Here is a 25490-nt window from a genome sequence, read left to right as displayed (position 1 = left end):
TGATTTCTAAGGCCGTCGGGGATATACACTCACCTAAAGAATTATTAGGAACACCTGTTCTATTTCTCATTAATGCAATTATCTAGTCAACCAATCACATGGCAGTTGCTTCAAAGCATTTAGGGGTCTGGTCTTGGTCAAGACAATCTCCTGAACTCCAAACTGAATGTCAGAATGGGAAAGAAAGGTTATTTAAGCAATTTTGAGCGTGGCATGGTTGTTGGTGCCAGACGGGCCGGTCTGAGTATTTCACAATCTGCTCAGTTACTGGGATTTTCACGCACAACCATTTCTAGGGTTTACAAAGAATGGTGTGAAAAGGGAAAAACATCCAGTATGCGGCAGTCCTGTGGGCGAAAATGCCTTGTGGATGCTAGAGGTCAGAGGAGAATGGGCCGACTGATTCAAGCTGATAGAAGAGCAACGTTGACTGAAATAACCACTCGTTATAACCGAGGTATGCAGCAAAGCATTTGTGAAACCACAACACGCACAACCTTGAGGCGGATGGGCTACAACAGCAGAAGACCCCACCGGGTACCACTCATCTCCACTACAAATAGGAAAAAGAGGCTACAATTTGCACGAGCTCACCAAAATTGGACTGTTGAAGACTGGAAAAATGTTGCCTGGTCTGATGAGTCTCGATTTCTGTTGAGACATTCAAATGGTAGAGGCCGAATTTGGCGTAAACAGAATGAGAACATGTATCCATCCTCTGATGGCTACTTCCAGCCGGATAATGCACCATGTCACAAAGCTCAAATAATTTCAAATTGGTTTCTTGAACATGACAATGAGTTCACTGTACTAAAATGGCCCCCACAGTCACCAGATCTCAACCCAACAGAGCATCTTTGGGATGTGGTGGAACGGGAGCTTCGTGCCCTGGATGTGCATCCCTCAAATCTCCATCAACTGCAAGATGCTATCCTATCAATATGGGCCAACATTTCTAAAGAATGCTATCAGCACCTTGTTGAATCAATGCCACGTAGAATTAAGGCAGTTCTGAAGGCAAAAGGGGGTCCAACACCGTATTAGTATGGTGTTCCTAATAATTCTTTAGGTGAGTGTATTTAGAATATATGTAGCAGAGCTGAATTTGCACACTGCTCTGGGATCATTGCCTGCCCATTCAGGCTAGGGCAGCCCTATGTAAAAGCCCTGATGGCTCATCTGTGCAATGTGCAAAGTGACAAATTCGGCCCTGCTACACCTGTACCCCGTTAAAAAATTTGGGTGCAGGTGCTAGTGTGTAGACATGTCCCGACTAGCCTTGTCACCTATTTCCTTCAACAAAGGGATCAGTGTGTGAAATGAAATAGGACAGTCAGGTAGATACCTGTTTCGCGTCTGTGGATAGATTGCAAGCTCTTGAAGCCTAGCGTGCTCCTTTGATGGCTTGGCATTAGCAGCGCCACCTGCTGCACCTATAGATCCATCACATGCGTGGCTGGATTGTCGCTGACCTGTTAGGCACTGTACCTCTCTTGGTAGCCTTACTCACCCTCTAACTATGCACTTTATGACATCTTTTTGGGCGTTGCTGCTGTCACCTGACATACCGTAGGTGTCTCGCTGTCAGTGAGTCTATGTGTACGTCGTTCAGTGAGTGTCTGAGTGCGTGTCTGTCTGCAGTGAGTGTGTGTGTCTGTCAGTGAGTGTATGTGTGTCTGCAGTGAGTGTATGTGTGTCTGCAGTGAGTGTATGTGTGTCTGCAGTGAGTGTATGTGTGTCTGCAGTGAGTGTGTGTGTCTGCAGTGAGTATGTGTGTCTGCAGTGAGTGTGTGTGTCTGCAGTGAGTGTGTGTGTCTGCAGTGAGTGTGTGTGTCTGCAGTGAGTGTATGTGTGTCTGCAGTGAGTGTATGTGTGTCGTTCAGTGAGTGTCTGAGTGCATGTCTGTCTGCAGTGAGTGTGTGTGTCTGCAGTGAGTGTATGTGTGTCTGCAGTGAGTGTATGTGTGTCTGCAGTGAGTGTATGTGTGTCTGCAGTGAGTGTATGTGTGTCTGCAGTGAGTGTATGTGTGTCTGCAGTGAGTGTATGTGTGTCTGCAGTGAGTGTATGTGTGTCGTTCAGTGAGTGTCTGAGTGCATGTCTGTCTGCAGTGAGTGTGTGTGTCTGCAGTGAGTGTATGTGTTAGGGGTGCACCGAAATGAAAATTCAGGTCCGAAACCGAAACCGAAAATTCAGGATGCCCTTGACCGAAAACCGAAACCGAAACTGCCTTTTTGCCCAAATACTTTTAAAATACTTTTTTTTAAATGATTTTATTAATAATTCTTTTTCATGAATGAAATTCATCTGTGGGTGGCGCTGTTATGGAGAGGGGGATCTGTGGGTGGCGCTGTTATGGAGAGGGGGATCTGTGGGTGGCGCTGTTATGGAGAGGGGGATCTGTGGGTGGCGCTGTTATGGAGAGGGGGATCTGTGGGTGGCGCTGTTATGGAGAGGGGGATCTGTGGGTGGCGCTGTTATGGAGAGGGGGATCTGTGCACTGTTATGGAAAGGGGATATGTGCACTGTTATGGGCATAACAGTGCACAGATCCCTTTCCCCATAACAGTGCACAGATCCCCCCTCCCCATAGCAGTGCCATAGACCGATCCCCCTACCCATAACAGCCCTGCTGCTCACAGCATCACTCTCTGCATCTTTATTTTACCTTACAATCGTGACGCTCCGGTAACAACTCTGCAGGCAGAGCGGAGGGCGGCGTAACGTCACTTACTCACGTGACGCACCTGCTCCACCCACTTTATGAATGAAGGAGGCGGAGCAGGCGCGTCACGTGAGTAAGTGACGTTACGCCGCCCTCCGCTCTGCCTGCAGAGTTGTTAGTTACTGGAGCGTCACGATTGTAAGGTAAAATAAAGATGCAGTGACAAAGTAAACCGCCCGCCCGGCGCCCGCCCGCAGATGGTGGGTGACAAATCCCACACCCCATATTTTCGGCCGATATGTAACAATATCGGCCGAAGTGGATTAGGTGCATTTTCGGCCGATATTTTCGGCTGCCGGAATTTCGGTGCACCCCTAGTATGTGTGTCTGCAGTGAGTGTATGTGTGTCTGCAGTGAGTGTCTGAGTGCATGTCTGTCTGCAGTGAGTGTGTGTGTCTGAGTGCATGTCTGTCAGTGAGTGAGTGACATGAGGGGGCAGCAAAATGGATCTTTGCCTAGGGCGCAAAAATCCTTGCACCAGCCCTGCACACAATGCAAGATGCTTGAAGTCCAGTGTGAAGCTTCCACAGTCTGAGTTGATTTGGGCAGCCATGTCATCTGCTGGTGTTGGTCCACTGTGCTTCATTAAGTCCAGAGTCAAAGCAGCCGTCTACCAGGAGATTTTGGGGCACCTTCTGCAAACAAGCTTTATGGAGATGGTGACTTCATTTTCCAGCAGGACTTGGCACCTGCCCACACTGCCAAAAGTACCAGAACCTGGTTCAATGACCGTGGGATTACTGTGCTTGATTGGCCAGCAAACTCGCCTGACCTGAACCCGGTGGAGAATCTACGGGGCATTGCCAAGAGAAAGATGAGAGACATGAGACCGAACAATGCTGAAGCATCCTGGTCTTCCATAACTCCTCAGCAGTGCCATAGGCTGATGGCATCCATGCCACGTGGGGCCCAGACCAAGTGCTGAGTACATAGGCATGATTATACTTTTCAGAGGTCCTACTTTTTTCTATTTAACATACTTTTTTTTATTGATTTCATGTAATATTCTAATTTTCTGAGATTGTGACTTTGGGGTTTCATAAGCTGTAAACCAGAATCATCCAAATGATAACAAATAAAGGCTTGAAATATCTCGCTTTCCATGTAATGAGTCTCTCATATGTTAGTTTCACCTTTTAAGTTGCATTACTGCAATAATTTAACTTTGCACAATATTCAAATTTTTCGAGTTTCACCTGTATATTCCCTCTGAGGGGCCCGACACATGGGGGGGGGCTGTTGGATAACCCCTATAAAGGCCATCTACCTGTGACACTGACTGACCTGTTACATGTGCACTTGGCAGCTGAAGACACCTGTGTTGGTCCCATGTTCATATGTGTCCGCATTGCTGAGAAAAATTATGTTTTTATATATGCAAATGAGGCTCTAGGAGCAACAGGGGCGTTGCCATTACACATAGAGGCTCTGCTCTCTCTGCAACTACTACCCCCTCTGTACTCTGATTGATAGGACCTCGTGTGATGACGTTTTCACTGCCTGGCCCTGTCAGTCACAGTAGAGATTGGGTATATTAAAAAATATGCCTGCATCCACCTGAAAATAAAAGCTGTAAAGTCAGGGCCACTAGGGGTCTCACTTCCACCTAACTTAGAACACGTTTTATTCTTGTCTGTTTTACGGATAAGGATGTTTTATAGAGGCCAGGACTTTCTGTTCTGCAAAATGTGGAACGCACACGGACAGTATCCGCGTTTTGTGGATCCGCTATCCACTGGCCGCAAAACAGGCTACGGTCGTGTGCATGAGCCCTAAGTGTGATTTCCCTCTCCTTGTCTGTTCCATGAGCTCCAGAGCTGAAAACAAACATAGTGGGAAGTAAGGGAAAGGACGTCACAGCAGTACAGTCCTGGCAGATTTTGCAGATGGGATACGCCCCCTGCTTCTGAGTGAAATGCATCTAGCCGTGCAGCTGAAATGGAATACTTAGGCTGAAAGGGACATTAAGGAAGCCCAAAAAAAAACTATCCCTTATGATTGCACAAAGAAGCACAGCTATTATGCTGTTTTGAAAAATAAGGTACAGTTTAAATTTTTTTAAAAAAAAATCCACTACTTTAACACTAGCGTTAAAGTTTTCCGGTATTAAGTTCCGTCATAGGGTCTCAATACTGGGAAAAAAAAGCTTCAGTTTTGTCCCCATTCATTGTCAATAGGGACAAAATGTAACTGAACGTAACGGAGTGCTCCAAAATGCGTTCCGTTCCATTTAGTTGCATTCCCAGATCGGAGAGCAAACCGCAACATGTTGTATTTTGCTTTCCGTCCTGGGAAAAACGGATCTGTCATGACCCACAATGCAAGTCAATGGGGACAGATCCGTTTTCTCTGCCACAATCTGCTACAATAGAAAACGGATCCGTCCCCTATTGACTTTCAATGGAGTTCATGACGGATCCGTCCTGGCTATGTTACAGATAATACAGACGGATCCGTTCATAACGGATGCAGACGGTTGTATTATCAGTAACGGAAGCGTTTTTGCTGAACCCTGCCGGATCTGCATCTGACATTGGTGGCATATCCTAACGCTAGTTCCTCAGATGAGTCAACCCCTTTAAAGTTGTTGGCCAAACCCGGCGACATTCTAATTTGTATGGGTTCTCCCATCTCTCCTCCGTCAGGTGATGTGGGAGGAGAGAGGGATCAGGCAAACTGAATTTTTTGCCTGATCCTTTTGTTCTCCCGGGAGATATGCCGCCAGATTTGCCTGACAGCAGTTCTCTCCTCACTGACAACACTCGGCCAAACCAGGTGTGTGGGATTCAGGAGACACAATGTCGTCAGCTATTGATGGTGTATGGACAGCCTTAGGCTAGTTTCACATTTGTGTTTGCTACCTCTGGCAGGATGTCCCAGCAGGCACTGCCGGAAGCTCCCGGACACCCGCTGGCCCTATTCACTATAATGGGGACCAGCAGAGGTCTGGCCGCAACCCGGCAAACAGCGGTATTTGTTCAGCCACTTCTCGGCATAGTTAGTCCCCATTATAGTGAATGGGGCTGGACAGTGATGTGCTTTTTTTCAGCAGTGCCAGAAAGCAGAGGGATCTCTTAAACACAAATGTGAAACAGGCCTATGTCTATGCAGTGGGCCTGGAGCAAGCATCAAAGCTTTGGCCCCTATAAAGACATAGCAGAGGCGAGTGAGAGCAGACTACATGGTCCTACAAGGTGGACGGTGTGTTCCTCCTCCAATATACTTTACATAGAAAGCTCCAGCTATAAGGTATCCATATACAAGTAATGGATTGTTTTCTCCAGGCAGCTTGTGCTCCGCATGCTATGAAATCTCAGTAAATCGTCACACCGGCCCACCTATTACTGCTGGCAGGAGAATGAAGAAACTGAACTCGGAGCCTTTGCCCAAGAGAAGAGAAGATGACATCTTGTATAGTGTCTGCCGGATGCCTGGTTTTCCTCAGGATATACAAGGTAAGAAATCTGAACCTTATTATAGTGCCCAAAATTAGAGACTATGGGGGGAATTTATCTAGACTGATGTTTCTTACACTAGACTTAAAGGGGTATTCCCATCACAGACAATAGGGGCATATCACTAGGATATGCCCCCATTGTCTGATAGCTGCGGCTCCTACCTCTGTATCTCTGTATACACAGTCATAGAGGGAAGGCTGTCAATCACTGATAGGACCACCTCCTCATAGAGGGAAGGCTGTCAATCACTGATAGGACCACCTCCTCATAGAGGGAAGGCTGTCAATCACTGATAGGACCACCTCCTCATAGAGGGAAGGCTGTCAATCACTGATAGGACCACCTCCTCATAGAGGGAAGGCTGTCAATCACTGATAGGACCACCTCCTCATAGAGGGAAGGCTGTCAATCACTGATAGGACCACCTCCTCATAGAGGGAAGGCTGTCAATCACTGATAGGACCACCTCCTCATAGAGGGAAGGCTGTCAATCACTGATAGGACCACCTCCTTATAGAGGGAAGGCTGTCAATCACTGATAGGACCACCTCCTCATAGAGGGAAGGCTGTCAATCACTGATAGGACCACCTCCTCATAGAGGGAAGGCTGTCAATCACTGATAGGACCACCTCCTCAGAGGGAAGGCTGTCAATCACTGATAGGACCACCTCCTCAGAGGGAAGGCTGTCAATCACTGATAGGACCACCTCCTCATAGAGGGTAGGCTGTCAATCACTGATAGGACCACCTCCTCATAGAGGGAAGGCTGTCAATCACTGATAGGACCACCTCCTCATAGAGGGAAGGCTGTCAATCACTGATAGGACCACCTCCTCATAGAGGGAAGGCTGTCAATCACTGATAGGACCACCTCCTCATAGAGGGAAGGCTGTCAATCACTGATAGGACCACCTCCTCATAGAGGGAAGGCTGTCAATCACTGATAGGACCACCTCCTCATAGAGGGAAGGCTGTCAATCACTGATAGGACCACCTCCTCATAGAGGGAAGGCTGTCAATCACTGATAGGACCACCTCCTCATAGAGGGAAGGCTGTCAATCACTGATAGGACCACCTCCTCATAGAGGGAAGGCTGTCAATCACTGATAGGACCACCTCCTCATAGAGGGAAGGCTGTCAATCGCTGATCGGACCACCTCCTCATAGAGGGAAGGCAGTCAATCACTGATAGGACCACCTCCTTATATAGGGAAGGCTGTCAATCACTGATAGGACCACCTCCTTGACTTCAAAGTCCTCACCCTGCAGACACAGAGCTGACAGACTAGAGGAATTCTTCAGAGCATTGCACAAGAACAGGTAGGGAGAAGATCCTGTGTGTATCAGCAGTGTCATTATACAGCTGGGACTTGTAGTTCTATACATACAACATGCTGCAGAGTCTCCCAGCAGGCAGACATGTCACTCAGGGCAGCACTTGTATTCACTCCCTTAGCAGTGTCATTATACAGCTGGGACTTGTAGTTCTATACATACAACATGCTGCAGAGTCTCCCAGCAGGCAGACATGTCACTCAGGGCAGTACTTGTATTCACTCCTTTAGCAGTGAAGGGGGAGGGGCAGAGATTGTTTTTATTGCAGGTAAACAGAGGACCAGAAGAGAACCAGGGAAATGAGGAAATAGATATTTTTTTGCCTAAACTTGCTCAGCTTAGGTATATATTGCTGACCATCAGATTTACAGTGCTATATTTTTTTTTCATAACTCGGACAACCCCTTTAAGGCTACTTTTACATCTGCGTTTTGCTTTCTGATTTTGAGATCCTGCAGAGAATCTCAAACCCGGAGGAAAACGCTTCCGTTTTGTCCCCATTTATTGTTAAAGGGGACAAAACTGAACAAACGGAACGGAGTGCACCAGAATGCATTCTGTTACAGTTTGTTGCATTCCCATACCGGACACAAAACCGCTGCAAGCAACGTTTTTGTGTGCGGCATGGGAAAGGGCATGCTCATTTTCTATATAATACATCCAGATCCGTTCTGAACGGATGCAGCCAGTTGTATTATTCAAACGGATGCATTTTGCTGTGGTTTTGAGATCCCATGCCGGATCTTAAAACCGGACGGCGAAAACGCAAACAGGGCTCCAGATGGCGACCAAAACGGTCGCCAATGCGCCTTAAAATTTGCAGATGGCGACAAGACTTTTTAGTCTTGTCGCCATTTGCGACTGTACCGCCGCGATCCTGCGCAGCCTAAGTTCCCTTCACTAGCACACCGCACAGTGGAGAAGGAAGGAGTCCCTCCCTCGCCACTGTGACGCGGCCGCCACTACCACCAATGGGGGTATAGCAGGGAGACGGAGGGGAGGAGCTGTCGCCACTGCGCCGCCAATGAATGTAAAACATAAGTGTCGGCAGCGGTATCACAGACCCAGCACCCGGCCTCAATAACAGGGCAGGCGATCCGCGGCCATTAACCCCTCAGGTGCCACAGATCGCATGCCCTGTTATTGAGGCTGGGTGCCCGGTCTGCGATACCGCTGCAGACAATTGTATGAAGGAGTCAAAGAGGACCTTTCATGGGTCCAAAGAATATGAACTTATCAGCAGGCTGCATAGAGCGGCGCCCAGGGATATCTCTGCACTTACTATTATTCCTGGGCGCAGCTCCGTTCGTCCGCTGTGGTCCCCGGTATTTTCAGCATTCAGAGGAAGGAGGAGGAGACGCCAGTGTCTGTCCTTCTCCCTGACAGCAGCGCTGTCCAATCACAGCACAGAACTCAGAGCCAGGGAGGTTTTTTTTCCTCCCTGGCTCTGAGTTCTGTGCTGTGATTGGACAGCGCTGCTGTTATGGAGACGGAGAGACACTGGCGTCTCCTCCTCCTTCCTCTGAATGCCGAAAATACCGGGGGCCACAGAGGACGAACGGAGCGGCGCCCAGGAATAATAGTAAGTGCACTTAGCTCCCTGGGCGCCGCTCTATGCAGCCTGCTGATAAGTTCATATTCTTTGAACCCATGAAAGGTCCTCTTTAAACATTCATTGGTGGTGCAGTGCGCTCTCCCCAAGCCTGTCCCCCCCCCCCACCCCCCCATTATCACTGGCCACAAGTCGTCGTCGTCGTCCCCCATTATCACTGGCCACAAGTCTGTCCGTCCCCGTCTCCCTCCCAATGTTATATGGTGGCCACAGTGTCCCCATCCCCTTCATTGGTGGCAGTGGCAGATTACACTGCTGGGGCTCAGATAGTTACCATGGCAGCCAGGACGCTACTGAAGCCCTGGCTGCCATGTTCAGCTCCATGCTGCTGTGTGCACAGGGCAGCAGGGAGATGTGTGAGGTCCTATTCACCCTGATAGAGCTCTATCAGGGTGAATAGCACAAGGGATGAAAAGATCCAGGTTCTAGTCCCTAAGGGAAGAAATGGTTGTTAAATAAAAAGAAAAAAAAAAAAAAAATACTAAAAGTTTAAATGGCCCCCTTCCCAGTTTTACATATAAAATTTACAAACAATAAAGAACATATTACATATCGCCACGTCCCTATTAAAATATTAAAAAATATTTCCGCTCGGTGAAGGCCGTAACAGAAAAAAAAACTCTAAACCACGCAATTCGCCATTTTTAGTCACCTTGTTCCCCAGAAAATGTCCCTGGATGTGAGAGGCATGTGGTGCTGTTTTCTCCTATATGTAGTGCACCTGCGTCTCATCTTCTCAAAGTCCTTTTTTTTAAAATTATATGCATTTTAAATTTGGCGACTAAAAAATTTAATTTGGCTCCTAAATTTTTTAGTTTAGGAGCCAATGGCTCCTGGTCATTTTTTTTTGTCTGGAGCACTGGCAAATGTGAAAGTAGCCTAAGCCACATTCTTAACAGTAAGAGAAGGATTGAGCCATAATGTTTAGAAGGTCAGAGATAAGGAGCCAACAGGTGATCTGCCTGACAGAGCAGAGAGAAAATTCAGATCCTGCTGCTAGAGCATCTCAGCCTTGTACAAAGAAAAGGGGTCCAAATTTTTTAATAAAGACCAACTGAAAAAATTATTTTAAGTTTAAAATGAGTACAATACAATAATAAAAAAAAAAAAACTGCCCATAGCTTTTCATTTTATTTTTCTTTTACCTCAATCAGTTTCATAAAGGAGACTTTTACTTCATTGTTTTGAAGGGGATCCCAGGTGCAAACATACGCTGGTAGTGCCGCATACAATTCGTTTGTATTTTACAGCCCCATAAAGAGAACAAGAGCCCATGGATATGAATGGCGCAGTTTCTAGGGAAAAGCAGAGCCCTTTTCCACTTTAAAGTAAACTAACAGAGAAAACTAATAAAATTGCTCATTGCGGGACATGTCTATGTCTTCACAGGCCATGGACGTGCTGGTTTACTAGAAACTTCTGAGCAGTACCTAAAAGACAGGATTGAAAGAGGAGACAAACAGGCCCGCTTCCTTCTGGGACAGCTCTGCTTTGAGGAGGTAAAGCGCTTTCCTGTAGATGTGGACATCATGCACTACCTGTGGATGTCCTTCCAGCTGCTGCATTCCTTTCTGAGCTTGCAGAAACTCTTGCTTTCATGAAATATGATGAAGGATCTTAGACTCAACATGTTTAACTCTTAAAGGACATTAATCCAGCAGACATAGGAGATGTGCACCTCCCAGATGAATGTAAAGCTTTTAGTCCCATTTCTTTATGTGGGTTCAATGTGTAGAAAAACAATCTTTTATAATATGTAAATGAGCCCCTGTGTGCAAGAAGGGCAGTGCAATTGCACCCAGAGGCTCCGCTCCCTGCCTGCTTTGCCGTACCCACACTGCTAAGGGCTCATGCACACAAACATTTATTGCGTTCCGTATACGGGCCGTATTTTGATTCCGTATACGGAACCATTCATTTCAATGGGTCCGCAAAAGATGCGGACAGCACTCTGTGTGCTGTCCGCATCCGTTGCTCCGTTCCGTGACCCCCGCAAAAATTATGAGACATGTCCTATTCTTGTCCGTTTTGTGGACAAGAATAGGCATCTCTATAATGGGCCTCCTGTTCTGTTCCGCAAATTGTGGAAGGCACACGGACATCCGTTTTTTGCGGATCCGCAATTTACGGACCGCAAAAAAACGTTTTTATCAAAACGCAAGAAAAACTATACATATAAGGTATCACCGGATTCGTATTGACCTGGAGAATGAAAGAAACTGGTCAGTTTTATCGCATATCGAACGTCGTAAATAACAAACCCATAAAATTGTGGTGGAATTTCTTTTTCCAATTCCACCCCATTTAGAATTTTTTCCTGCTTCCTACTACATCATATACAATATTAAATGGTGGCATTGGAAATTACAACTTGTCCCGCAAAAAACATGCCCTCGTAAAGTCTATGTGAATGGAAAAGTAAAAATGTTATGGCTCTGGGAAGGCAGGGTGTGCCAAACGAAAACGCAAAAATGAAAAACCTACGTGGTAGAAAGGGTTAACACTGTGTGCTGTGCTGTTCTTCTGTTCTTCCTCTTTGAAATGTATGACTAAATTTACACCTAAATGTTACGACTTCTCTTTTTAAGGGTTGTGTCCCTACAAAGTCTGACACTATCAGGGGTCTGTGAAAGACGCTCCAGAGTCTTTATTTCGTGAGGAATTACTAGAAAGCACATGTCAGGAGAGGATTTATCTTTAGTTGTTGCATGTTATATTTGAAAACCACGCAGTTTTTATTGTATTTGTCATGATTTTGCTGTGTTTTTTTCCATTTACTTCAATGGCTAAAAAAACTGTATGGACAGTCGCATGTAAAAACTTTTTTCTGTAAATAATTATTATATGTGATGTACATCGTGCTGCCAGTCTTCCGTTAGCTATCACGTAACCGCTTGCATAGAGCGCGGCATGAATGTCCAGTACTGACAGCTCCACTATGCTCTTCCTTTCAGGGCTGGTATGAAGATGCATTATTTCACTTTGAAAAAGTCAAAGATGAGGATTATCAGGCTTTATACCAAGCAGGAGTGATGTATTATGATGGGCTAGGAACTCAAGAAGATCAAGTACGTGTGTATTGTGTTGTCTCCTATGTGTTGATCCCTCAGAACTGCTGACAGCTCTAGACAGGTGATGCATAAAGCTGTTACACTGTACCTGGGATGCTGCTTACAGTTGCTCCAAAATCAGACATCATATTGTACATGACAGTCTCCTTCTAACAAAGCTAGAACCAGCCCTGTACCTCACATGGATCCAGAGATCTTCTTATTCATTGCTCTGCTAGGTTTATATCAAGCGGACAGCTCAGGGGGAGTGTCTTTCCTTCTGCAGATCAGGGGGCGTGTCCATGCTCTGCCTATCACAGCTCAGGATGCAGTTAAAGGATGAAACTGAGCATGTGCGGCCTTCTCAGTGAGCAATAAGAAAAAAAAAGAAGCAGCAGGTGGCGCTATACAGAGACATTTAATGGAATAAATCAGTGGCTGTGCTAAATTTTTAATTACATACAATTATGAAAGAATTCAAATTCAGGTGTTGGTTTGAAAACTGTAAACTAATAGTTTTGCCCGGGCTTTGGAGAAAGCACCTAACTGTTCTGCCCGAGCTCAAGGGGAAAGAGGGGGGTGGGCTTCTTTAACTGCTCATATCTCTGGATTAGTAGCAGCTAGAGGCATTCCAGGCCTTCATAAAAGACCAGAATGACTGCATTATCTCAACATCAGCTGCTAGACATATAGCTGTTAGAAATTAAAGGAGTTGTCTGTGTTCAGAGCTGAATGTGGACATACCCCCATTTTCATCCAGGCATTTCATGCTCCGATTCTCTCCTTTGCCCTGAGCAAAATCGCGCAGGGCAAAGGCTTTTTAAGGAGATCCAGTGATGTACCGGGCTCTCCAGAAGATCTCTGCTGTAGATTCAGGCAATTATACTGGATTGTGAATCCAAACTATCATTGTGACTCAGAGTGCAGGGTTTAATGCAGCGGTCACTGTCTGCCCCAGTTGTCATATAATAGCCCGGCACACATCTTGGAGCTCTTACATTGTTCCTTTATGAAAAATCAGGCATGTCCATAAACAGATCTCTCCATCTGTGGTGTGGCTGGTCTTCAGATCCCCATTTTACTTTCATTCATAGTTCCTCTTTGGTTAATACAGTAAATATTTCACATAGGTGATACATAAACTATAATATAACTATTTCTAAGTATTGCATATACATGTAATATAATATTGTTGGCATATTTCTGCATAAAGCTGAGTCCATTGTAAGTATTGTTGTTGACTAGATGGTCCGCCAGATTAACATACCAAAAACCGCATCAAACTGCCCTGTGTTAAACCAAGCCTAAGAGCATGTTCACATGGAGTGTTTTGGAGTATTTCGAGATGTCGCATTAGTGAATGGAAATTTACTAAATCCTGCACACACAATGCAGCCAAAAATAGTATGTTTTTTAGGCCATTCTGCCTTAACGACATACCCTGTGCCTTGCATATTTCCACTTTAACTGCTGCAGTCATTTTATATGGAAGCAGTTTTACATTTGCTAGATGAATAACTGCATTAAAACCTTGCTGCAGGTGAAGCGCTGTTCACATTTGCTTTTGAGGTTCTGTTAGGAGCCTTTGTTGGAAATGCCATCATGTTAAATTCGTGGTCAGAAAAGCGTTACTGTTCAGCCAATCACTGCCTGTGGCGGGTCATCTCTGCAGCCAGTGATTGGTCGAGCGGAAATCCCAGCCATTTCCTGCTGTGTCAGAAACAGCAAGTGAAGTGCAGCGGGGGCCCGAGCATCATCGGAACAAATGAGGGGAGTATAAGATTATTGTTTCCACTGTGCTGAAATATCCCTTTAATGAAATAGGTTTTTCTCATCACGACAATCTCCTGGCGCTCAGCATGTCTGGCTTCATCAACCCAGGTAGCCAGCTGGAGCCACATTGGAAATGTAGTATTACATGCTGTCCATTGAAATGAATAGCCAACCATAGAATACAGGATTGTGCAGGGTTTTTCAGAGCTGCGCTGTGCTAAGGGGGACAACAGTCGATATATATATATATATATTAAGAAAAAAAAAACTGAGAAAATAGGAGAACATCTTGGCACTGCCACAGAAAAAGTAATTCTTATTATAATTTTTGCTCACGAGGATGTAAATAAGCACAAGATGTTATCTTCCAGAGGAGAGGAGTGGAGTTCATGAAGAGGATCATCAGCTCCAGCAGCCACCGAGCCAAGCACCTGAAATATGCAGCTGCGTACAATCTAGGGCGAGCGTGTTATGAAGGCTGCGGGATGCGTCACTCTGACGAAGAAGCAGAGAGGTGATTATTTTTCACTGAGGCACTCGAGGAGCAGCCGGCCTCTTTCTTATCACATCTTCTGTTTCCTTTCACTCTAGATGGTGGCTGATAGCTGCAGATAATGGAAACCCCAAAGCCAGCATGAAAGCCCAGACTGTCCTAGGAATGTTCTACTCCCGACCTCCCAACAAGCATCTGCAAAAGGTTATTCACATTGTCCCAACCATCTTATTCAGGATGCAGCAAAGGGCGCAGTATTGTCCAAAATCAGCGAGTGGGAGATCCGTTGTCCTTATCTAAATTGCTTAGTGCTAGGATATGCCATTACTTACTAAGGCTACTTTCACACTAGCGTTAAAGTTTTCCGTTATTGAGTTCCGTCATAGGGGCTCAATACCGGAAAAAACGCTTCCGTTTTGTCCCTATTCATCGTCAATGGGGACAAAACTTAACTGAACAGAACGGAGTGCTCCAAAATGCGTTCCCAGATCGGAGAGCAAACCGCAACATGCTGTATTTTGCTTTCCGTCCTGGGGATGCGGAGCAAAACGGATCAGTCATTACCTCAATGCAAGTCAATGGGGGCGGATCAGTTTTCTCTAGCACAATCTGCCACAATAGAAAACGGCTCCGTCCCCATTGACATTCAATGGAGTTAATGACGGATCCGTTTTGACAATGTTAAAGATAATACAAAAAGAGAGGAGTGAGCACTCACACCATCTGGACCATAGGATATATTTAATAAATGGTATGCAATAAATAAATCACATCAACATTCAAATACAATAAAATTTCATAAAATAGTGGTTGGTACCAACATAAAATAACACTGACGAATGGTAGTTGTGCAATCCTTGCGTACTTAGTATTTAAAACTAGCACTTTATGCCGCGTAGAGTTGTATAGTAGAAGAACCACTCTGGATAGTGGTAATACCGCAGACCGCAGTCGGCAGTTCTAATATCCCGGTGAGAAGTACATATGACTCCAAGTTAATATTCAAGTGTCCTCGTGCATATAGATATGTCTTTCAGTATGACAGTCTCTCCACAATTAATCCGATATAACCGCACAGGGCTATAGATAGCACGCCACTAAGTATACAGTTCAGGTTCCTACCTTATCCCAAATTGTTCCACGCTGAGCCGTCCTACCACGAGAAGCGAGTGATGCCGGCTGCTTCGGCATCTCACGTCGCAGATCTCGGGTTGCTGACGTCACGGTATCGCGGGATCACAAAATTCGGCTGATAGGAATAATAAATCGTTGGTGGAACCTGTAGTTATCTCCTGTATCCTAGAGCGGTATTATTGGGATTCCTTATCGCATGGCCATGCAATGTCTTTCATCAGGATCCAGTGGGTTAGGTGGGCGTTTTTTGTTTTTTTTTTACCACTGAGGAAGGGGTGTAGACGCCCCAAAACGCGTCTGGTGACTGGAAGAGAAGCGCCCACCTAACCCACTGGATCCTGATGAAAGACATTGCATGGCCATGCGATAAGGAATCCCAATAATACCGCTCTAGGATACAGGAGATAACTACAGGTTCCACCAACGATTTATTATTCCTATCAGCCGAATTTTGTGATCCCGCGATACCGTGACGTCAGCAACCCGAGATCTGCGACGTGAGATGCCGAAGCAGCCGGCATCACTCGCTTCTCGTGGTAGGACGGCTCAGCGTGGAACAATTTGGAACAATTTGGGATAAGGTAGGAACCTGAACTGTATACTTAGTGGCGTGCTATCTATAGCCCTGTGCGGTTATATCGGATTAATTGTGGAGAGACTGTCATACTGAAAGACATATCTATATGCACGAGGACACTTGAATATTAACTTGGAGTCATATGTACTTCTCACCGGGATATTAGAACTGCCGACTGCGGTCTGCGGTATTACCACTATCCAGAGTGGTTCTTCTACTATACAACTCTACGCGGCATAAAGTGCTAGTTTTAAATACTAAGTACGCAAGGATTGCACAACTACCATTCGTCAGTGTTATTTTATGTTGGTACCAACCACTATTTTATGAAATTTTATTGTATTTGAATGTTGATGTGATTGATTTATTGCATACCATTTATTAAATATATCCTATGGTCCAGATGGTGTGAGTGCTCACTCCTCTCTTTTTCTATCATTCACAAATCTTTTTGGGTCCGGGCACCCAAGTTGTGAGTTAGTAGCACCTGCCCATAACCACCTGAGTGTGAGCCAACCACCAATCTATTATATTTTTAAAGATAATACAGCCGGATCCGTTCAAACGGATGCAGATGGTTGTATTATCAGTAACGGAAGCGTTTTTGCTGGACCCTGACAATTCCAGCAAAACCGCTTGTGTGAAAGTAGCCTAATTGATGCGGGTCTGACCCCTGGACTCCAATCACAAGAGGGTGGTGATAGCAGTACCACTATGATCTGGTACAGGAGCTGCAACCACATTCCCTTGAATTTGCTTCCGTGGACAGCGTATGGTCGGACCAGTACTATTCAGAAAATGGTCCACTGCCCTTAATTCTAGTGATGGTTGGGGCCCTAGCAGTCTGGCCCCCACTGTGAATTATTCAATCAGTGAAATTCAGCAGCGGGTTTTTCTGAAATCCGCCACAATAAAAAACTGGCTTTTTTTTAAACGCACTGCCCAGGTGACAGTGGGTCATGCGTTGCTTTCAATTTAAGCATTGCAAAGATTAAAAGCTGTGGGTAAAACCAGCAACATAAATTGACATGGATTGATACGCTACGTAGGGGTGACATTTCTGAAATCTCGTCCCCTTTATTGTTACTGTAAATGCTGTGGACTCCAATGCAGAGAATCTGCAGCATTTATGCCACTAATGACCGTACCCTATCCACTGGACGTTACTTCTTTTTTGGACTTAGAGATTCAGGCTATTTGATTTGCTAGAGAATGTGCTACAATTTCTAGACATCGGTCCCAGCACTATGGCACCTGACTAAGGCTACTTTCACACTCGCGTTTTGGGCGGATCCGTCATGGATCTGCAAAAACGGATCCATTACAATAATACAATCGCACGCATCCATCATGAACTGATCCGTTTGTATTATCTGTAACATAGCCAAGACGGATCCGTCATGAAGTCCATTGAAAGTCAATGGGAGACGGATCAGTTTTCTATTGTGCCAGATTGTGTCAGAGAAAACGGATCCGTCCCCATTGACTTACATTGTGTGCCAGGACGGATCCGTTTGGCTCAGTTTCGTCAAGCGGACAGCAAAAGAGCTGCAGGCAGCGTTTTGTTGTCCGCCTCCAGAGCGGAATGGAGACTGATCGGAGGCAAACTGATGTATTCTGAGCGAAGACTTTTCCATTCAGAATGCATTAGGGCAAAACTGATCCGTTTTGGACCGCTTGTGAGAGCCCTGAACGGATCTCACAAATGGAAAGCCAAAACGCCAGTGTGAAAGTAGTCTAAAGCCAATGTGTTAGTAAAGCTATTATTTTGTTAAAGTACGATCACAATTTATAGGATAAAAGATTCCCTAATTACATTAGAATTAAAGATATCTAGATACATAGATATACTTTACTGCAAGCGTATAAGGGATATTTAACATAAAAAAGTCTTTTTTTTTTATGGAGGGCAAAATTTTGCACCATTTTTTTAAAATGTGTGAGGGGCTTACATGGCCCTGACTTTTGCAACGAAAGATAGCATTAATTGTACCTGAAATCTATCCCAGGTCCTAGCTGGGTTAGATTTCAGTTTCTAGTGCTTGAGAGGCACCAAAATTATTCAGACACGTGCAAAGCTTCTGATTCAGGTCACCTGCACACAATTTGGGTGAACGCACATAAGATCAACACTAATTTCTGTGCGGATTTATGTGTGTTTCTGCAACGTATCCACACCAAAATACGCAATTTCTTATTGCGGATTTTTGTGCACATTTGACAAAGTTTTGCCGCAGATCTCACCCTTCATGGTAAAAGAGTGTGCCACATACGCACCGTGGCATCCCGTGACCAGACTACCTCCGAGCTCTCACTCTGCGCACACCACACTCTCACGCAGCAAAGTTAGCAGAGAGTCAGAAACGCTGCAAAAACTAGGTATAAACTTTCTGCTCACAAGCGATCACACAATCACATGTTCAAGCTATAGATTCTTTAGAGCAGGGATGTCCAACCTGTGGCCTCCCAGCTATTGCAAAACTACAACTCCCAGCATGCCCTGATATCTGTAGGGCCGCAGGTTGGGCATTCCTGCTTTAGAGGCACAAAACTGATGTAAGATGAGACAAAGTAAAAATAACATACATAAAGAGCAAGAATAAAAAAAAATACAGTAAAAAGAATGTACTGCCTGCGGGAGAAGGGGAGGGACATTGCATACCCGTCCGCTGTAACTCCCACACGGTTTAAGAAATCAAATGTGTCCATGAGACATTTTTGTAGAACCAGGATCGGTTTCCAATTTCCAGTCGGCCCAGTCAAATACCAGTTCTTCCATTGGCTGGAATTAACAAGGGGAGTGGAGTACATTGAATACTGAAATCTCTTTGTTTAAAACTTTTCAAATTGGCCGCCAAAAATAATTCTCTCCCTCCAGTATCCAGTTGGGTAGCAGATGCTTTTTTTGTTTCAAGTTTTCACATGGCAGCCAGAGGTGTTCGACAGGATGATGAGGAGAACTGTCCATTTGCCCCTCTGTGGCTGGCAAAGGCTCCATCATGCTGGGATAGAATGGCGGCTTCAATGCAATCAGCCATTTGGTGAATGAACCTTCTCTTCAGCCGAACTCGCACATTATGTACCTTTATGCTACGGAAACACAGCACTTATCATTCTATTGTATTTATTACATGTATGTACCACCCACATCATATTTATCATCTGGTGAAATCCGCAGCAAAAATTGCAAACATAGTTGACATGCAGCGGAGTTGGAAATCCACACGGCAGGTCAATATCTGCACGGAGACAATAAGCAAAGAGTACGAGATTTGTGAAATCGCCTGCACTTTGCTGCGTTTTTTCTGCATGGGAATCCATGCAGGAAAAACACACCCATATAATGCAATGTGTGCAGGTGGCCTAAGAGTGGCGCACTACTAGCCAGTCTTAAGACATCTGCCCCATAGGCTTCTCTTAAGATCTTAGGACATAAATGAATGCTGTTTTGCAGGCTTTCTTCTGGCATTCGGAGGCTTGTGGTAATGGCAGCGTGGAGTCGCAGGGGGCCCTCGGTGTGATGTATTTGTATGGCCTGGGAATACAGAGGAATCTGAACTCTGCACTGGAGTGCCTGAAGGAAGCAGCGGAACGTGGAAACGTGTATGCACAGGGGCACCTGGTCAGCTACTACTACAGCAGGAAGCTGTATACAAAGGCAGCGGAGCTAGCCAAGAAGTAAGACCACATGGCTGGGGCAGGAGATTTAGTATTTTATTACATGATTTTTTTTTTACTGGAAAAACTTTATTGCTGGGTCCTTCACCGCTCTCTAGAATGAGAGTCCGAATCCCCTGTTCCTCCTCACTACATGACCACAGTGAGTAGGCATCTGAATGTAGTGCAAGGGGAGCATGGGTGCTGCTGCCCCGTTCAAAGTCTACAGGAATAGCAAAGGGCTGTACTCTGTATCTTCATCATTCCAGTACTGCTCCTTCTAAGTTGGGCCAGCCCAGTACTGAGATAACTGGAGAACTGAGGCTAGGTTCAGGATCAGATCATGTGTAGAAGCTAAAAAGAATAGGATGCCCTCTTTAATGGGACTGGTGACCGTGTCAGTGGCTGAACTCCCACATTTAAGGTCCATTCACACGTCCGTAGTGCATTGCGGATCCGCAATACACCCGGCCGGCACCCTCATAGAAATGCCTATTCTTGTCCGCAATTGCTGGAAAGATCGGGGGCGCGCTCCGGAAATGCAGATGCAAACAGCACACTGTGTGCTGTCCGCATCCATTCCTGACCCATAGAGAATGAATGGGTCCGCACCCGTTCCGCAGAATTGCGGAACGGGTGCGGACGCATTCACGGACATGTGAATGGACCATTAGACCAGTGCTTCCCAAATTGCAAGGTGGGGCTCACTGGTGAAGGAGGTAGAGCTAGAGAGTCATTTTTCACAGAAGAGATCAAAATCTACACTTAGTCCTGTTGTGCTCCTGTTACTGTTATACGTGGTTCACGAGACACATGAGCAGTATCTTTCAGTTTGGTGTGCTCCTAAACCAATGGTGAGGCAAAGGATTCATTATTTCCGGACATGTAGAACCCTGTGTCGTCATCATCTCTCCTTCAGCCAGCGCCACTTATAGGGCACTACGATATAATAATGCTGCTGGCAATGTGCTGGGCTGCTATTGATGAATGCCTGAGCGGACTAAAATCATTATGGGGCAGATTTAATATTCAAAGTGTGCCAAAAGAACGGGTGCATACAGTATATCGTGTGCGACATCATTATCAGTCTGACAGTTGTTCTTAAAAAAAAAAAAATTAAATAAAAATATACTGGTGTGCACCACCCTCCTACCCAACCCATATTGGAGTGGCCTCAGAGGACTCCGATAACCGTGCAGCCCTACTGAAACTCAAGGCGCCCATTGAATTTTGGATGCATGAACCCCCACTTTAATTTGGTTGAAGGAGGATACAAAAGGATAGGGTATATCATGACAGTTTGATGTAAATACAAGAGACAGAAACTGATCAGTAGGCGATCCTGGTACCGTGTGGGCAAAGAAAAACAGAAGTGCCGTTCTCGGGAAGCCAGGCAACCTATATACCCCACATGGTGAAGAAGAACTTAGCCTTCTGCTCCTTACACTGGGCAGCTTCTATCCAATCCATTTTCATAATAAAACATAATTAAAGTTAAATGAAGGGGGAAGAGGTTGTTTCCAGACTTGGATTATTGTCTTTTTGGCTGCGGCTGAAACTATATGCAGTATCAAAAATAGGTATATTGGATTGTGTTTTGTCTATAAAACCCATGACCATCCATGAGCAAGTGTTTTAAGGGAGTGTTTGGATTTAGGTGTTGAGTGGCAAATTTGTGTACGTCAACCCAAATCTGCTGTATATGTCGGCATTGCCAAATGCAGTGGTATAAATTTGCCCCTGAGGTGCCACATTTAAAACAAACAGAAGTGGTAAAAATACCCATTTTATATTCCTGGGTGGGGGTAATATGTCCTGTGAATTAGTTTAAAGAGCATCTCCACATATCTAGTGGTCGGGAGGAGATAGAGAGATTGTTCTTCTGCTAGGAGTATAAGGCCCTTTTCACAGGAGCGAGTATTCCGCGCGGGTGCAACGCGTGAGGTGAACACATTGCACCCGCACTGAATCCAGACCCATTCATTTCTATGGGGCTGTGCACACGAGCGGTGATTTTCACGCATCACTTGTGCGTTGCGTGAAAATCGCAGCATGTTCTATATTCTGCGTTTTTCACGCAACGCAGGCCCCATAGAAGTGAATGGGGCTGCGTGAAAATTGCAAGCATCTGCAATCAAGTGCGGATGCGGTGCGATTTTCACGCACGGTTGCTAGGAGATGATCGGGATGGGGACCCGATCATTATTATTTTCCCTTATACCATGGTTATAAGGGAAAATAATAGCATTTTTAATACAGAATGCATAGTACAATAGGGCTGGAGGGGTTAAAAAATAAATAAAAAATAATATAACTCGCCTTAATCCACTTGATCGCGGAGCCCGGCTTCTCTTCTATCTTCCTCTTTGCTGTGCACAGGAAAAGGACCTTTGATGATGTCACTGCGCTCATCACATGGTCCGTCACATGATCCATAACCATGGTGATGGATCATGTGATGGACCATGCGATGAGCATAGTGACGTCATCAAAAGGTCCTATTCCTCAAAGAAGAAGACAAAAGAGATGCCGGCTGCGCGAACAAGTGGATTAAGGAGAGTTAAAAAAAAAAAATTTAACCCCTCCAGCGCTATTGTACTATGCATTCTGTATTCAGAATGCTATTATTTTCCCTTATAACCATGTTATAAGGGGAAATAATAATGATCGGGTCCCCATCGTCTCTTAGCAACCGTGCGTGAAAAATCACACCGCATCCGCACTTGCTTGCAGATGCTTGCGATTTTCACGCAGCCCCATTCACTTCTATGAGGCCTGCGTTGCGTGAAAAACGCACAATATAGAACATGCTGCGATTTTCACGCAACGCCAAAGTGATGCGTGAAAATCACCGCTCGTGTGCACAGCCCCATAGAAATGAATGGGTCAGGATTCAGTGCGGGTGCAATGCGTTCACGTCACGCATTGCACCCGCGCGGAATACTCGCTCGTGTGAAAGAGGCCTAAGGGGCACATTTGTTAAGGCCAGCATTTTAGACGCCGGACTTTATAACCCCTATACCAGGTGGTAGATCTCCCGGAGTTAGAGCTCATTTAGATGGACGTACGTTTTGTTCCGCATTTTTGCGGAACGGGTGCGGACCCATTCATTTCAACGGGGCCGCAAAAGATGTAGACAGCACACTGTGTTCCGTTCCGCGGCCCCGCAAAAAATATAGAGCATGTCCTATGCTTGTCCGCAATTGTGGACAAGAATAGCCATTTTCTATGAGCGTGACGGCCATGTGCTGTCCGCAAACTGTGGAACGCACACAGGCCGGTATCTGTGTTTTGTGGATCCGCAATTTGTGGACCGCAAAACACATACGGCCGTCTGAATGAGCCCTTATGAAGAGGCACCAGCTTCTACACAACTTTGGCGGATCCTCTGCGACTTCTAAATGTAAGACAGCTTCCGAGCTGTCTAACATTTAGAGCATTTTCTATGGCTAAAACAGGTGTAGAAAATGGTAAATGAGACGGGCCTGTCGGCTCGTCCACCTTCCCTGCTACGTCTTCTTTTTTAGACCTGGCTTGAGCGGGGAGAAGTCGCAGACTAAATGACCCGCTAAGTGTCAGGGTAAGAGAAGTGGAGAACAAGGGGTTGAGGAGTATAAGAGTATATATTTTATGCCAGGCCCGTCAAATTTTCATTATTAGAGGGTTTGACCTAGCCGCTTCTGCTAAGGGACATATGGCATGTGGAACAGGTTAGGCAAGGAGACTTCCCCTCTCTGATGTCACAGTTGCTATTGACCGCAGCATGTGAGGACTTAAACTTCCAGGTTCTGAATTATCTCAAATCCTAGCAGTGAGATCCAGGGTGGCAGCTGTATTATTCAAGTGATGGCATGGGCTCAGTGTCTGTGCACATGGGCCATGTTCCTCCTCCATATCTCTAAATGCTGTTAACAGCAGCTCAGACAAGATGGCTGCCCACAACATTTTCTGCTCTATCTGGTTACAATTAAAGGTGATACATTCCCTTTAATGTGCATTTACTATACTTAACTTTATTTTGTTAATTTTTATAGGATTATACAATATGATAAGGTTGATCTTTTAGAAAATGCTGAAGATTGTCTTCCTGTGTACATCGCCAAAGGAATTGCTATGGCCAACTTCTACCTTGCTAGGTGTCTCCATCTTGGTTTGGGCATAAAGACAGACACAGCTGCAGCAAAACAATACTACAGAAAGGTAAGCGGTAATGATGATGCTTTATACAAATTGCAGAAGACTATATACAATTCCCCACACATACAACCACACTTAAAGCCCTCATACATATTAGTGTAATGGCCGACATTCGAATGTGTATGGGGAGCTCCTGACTCTCCCGACAGATGAAGTTGGGGAAAAGAGATCGGGTGAAGTGAGTATTTTCATAAGCCGGCAGCAACTTTCGCCGCTCTCCCTACTGAATACACATGCACGTTCAGCTGTTTGGGGAAGTCGGGCGAGATGAGGTACTTTCACTCTAGCGTTTTTCTTTTCCGGCGCTGAGTTCCGTCCTAGGGGCTCAAATCCGGAAAAGAACTGATCAGTTTTATCCCCATGCATTCTGAATGGAGAGTAATCCGTTCAGGATGCATCAGGATGTCTTCAGTTCAGTCTTTTTGACTGATCAGGCTTTTCAGAAAACCGTAGCATGTTGTATTTTTACCTCCGGCCAAAAATCCTGAACACTTTGACTGAACGCCGGATCCGGTCTTTTTCCCATTGACTTGCATTAACGCCGGATCTGGCGCCGTGTGTTCAGTCAAACCGGATCTGGCTTTTGCATGTTAAACCCGAAAAATGTGAAAAAAAAGTTAAAGTCCATAAATGGCGGATCCGTTTTTTCCAATGCATTTTTGCATTGTGATCAAAATCCTGATCAGGATTCAAATGTAATCCGTTTTCACACGTTTTTCCGGATCCGGCGGGCAGTTCCGGTGTCGGAATTGAACGCCGGATTAAAACAACGCTAGTGTGAAAGTAGCCATAGCCGTCAGACGAATGTGTATAGCTGCCGTTACTGTATAAACAACTCACAGATTCCTGCTGCGCACGTCATCACCAAGCGCGTGAATTCCTAAGAGTTATGTAAAAAGGTCTAAATATCACCAATGCTTCAGGAGGCCTTTGCTAAAATGGCAGTGTCGTCATTTATTCCTTATGTAAAGAACACTTCAAAAAGGTACTTTCTTTTATATAGCACTTTCATAAATGTCTTGTGATTTCAGCTCAGAGCAGTGTCTGGCTCAAAAAAAAAAAAAAAAGGAGCACCAAGCTGTCATGTTAGGTCAGGCTCTGGGCTCCAGTTCCCATCGCTCTCTTGTATAGACTGGGCCATTTCTTATAGCACTCTTCATTTTTTAGACAGTTTCATAAATCTTCCCTGTGTTTTCTTAGGCTCTGTTCACACTACTGTCAAGCCTTCTCTTCTTACTGAAGCCATGACCGATCCCAACAAATTCTGATGGAGCACATTGACTCGGTTCTTTGAGTTTCTAGTTGCAAGAATAGTACCAAGTATCGCTGTCAAAACACCAGAACCATAAGATGACCATACACATTAGACTAAGTTTAGCTGAGCCTGCCAATTGTGTAAAAAATATTAGATGTACATAAGATGTTGGGGGTGAGAAGGATGAGGCTTGTTGGATTTAAACATGCCGATACCTCATTTTCA

General features: G+C 45.3%; 1 protein-coding gene and 1 long non-coding RNA gene across 5 annotated transcripts in view; both read left to right on the top strand.

The window, feature by feature from the left end:
* The window catches only part of LOC120990160, a 954651-nt gene that overhangs the window by 639467 nt on the left and 289694 nt on the right, over nt 1–25490 (top strand). The gene's annotated exons all lie outside the window — the stretch shown is intronic.
* The window catches only part of LOC120990155 (LRP2 binding protein), a 30884-nt gene that overhangs the window by 4323 nt on the left and 1071 nt on the right, over nt 1–25490 (top strand). Inside the window, exons 2-8 of one of the 4 annotated variants that reach the window (XM_040418748.1) lie at nt 6007–6177; nt 10519–10628; nt 12084–12197; nt 14324–14466; nt 14544–14649; nt 19611–19834; nt 23848–24013. In XM_040418748.1, coding sequence (XP_040274682.1) covers nt 6081–6177; nt 10519–10628; nt 12084–12197; nt 14324–14466; nt 14544–14649; nt 19611–19834; nt 23848–24013 — 960 coding nt within the window. In that variant the 5' untranslated portion in view covers nt 6007–6080. The remainder of the gene's footprint in view (nt 1–6006; nt 6178–10518; nt 10629–12083; nt 12198–14323; nt 14467–14543; nt 14650–19610; nt 19835–23847; nt 24014–25490) is intronic. The other 3 variants (XM_040418749.1, XM_040418750.1, XM_040418751.1) reach the window with 3 other exon arrangements.

The sequence above is a fragment of the Bufo bufo genome, chromosome 2 (assembly GCF_905171765.1).
Source record: "Bufo bufo chromosome 2, aBufBuf1.1, whole genome shotgun sequence".
Classification (NCBI taxonomy): domain Eukaryota; kingdom Metazoa; phylum Chordata; class Amphibia; order Anura; family Bufonidae; genus Bufo; species Bufo bufo.
Note: the sequence above shows the minus strand (reverse complement) of the source record. Positions and strands in the feature narration are given on the sequence as shown.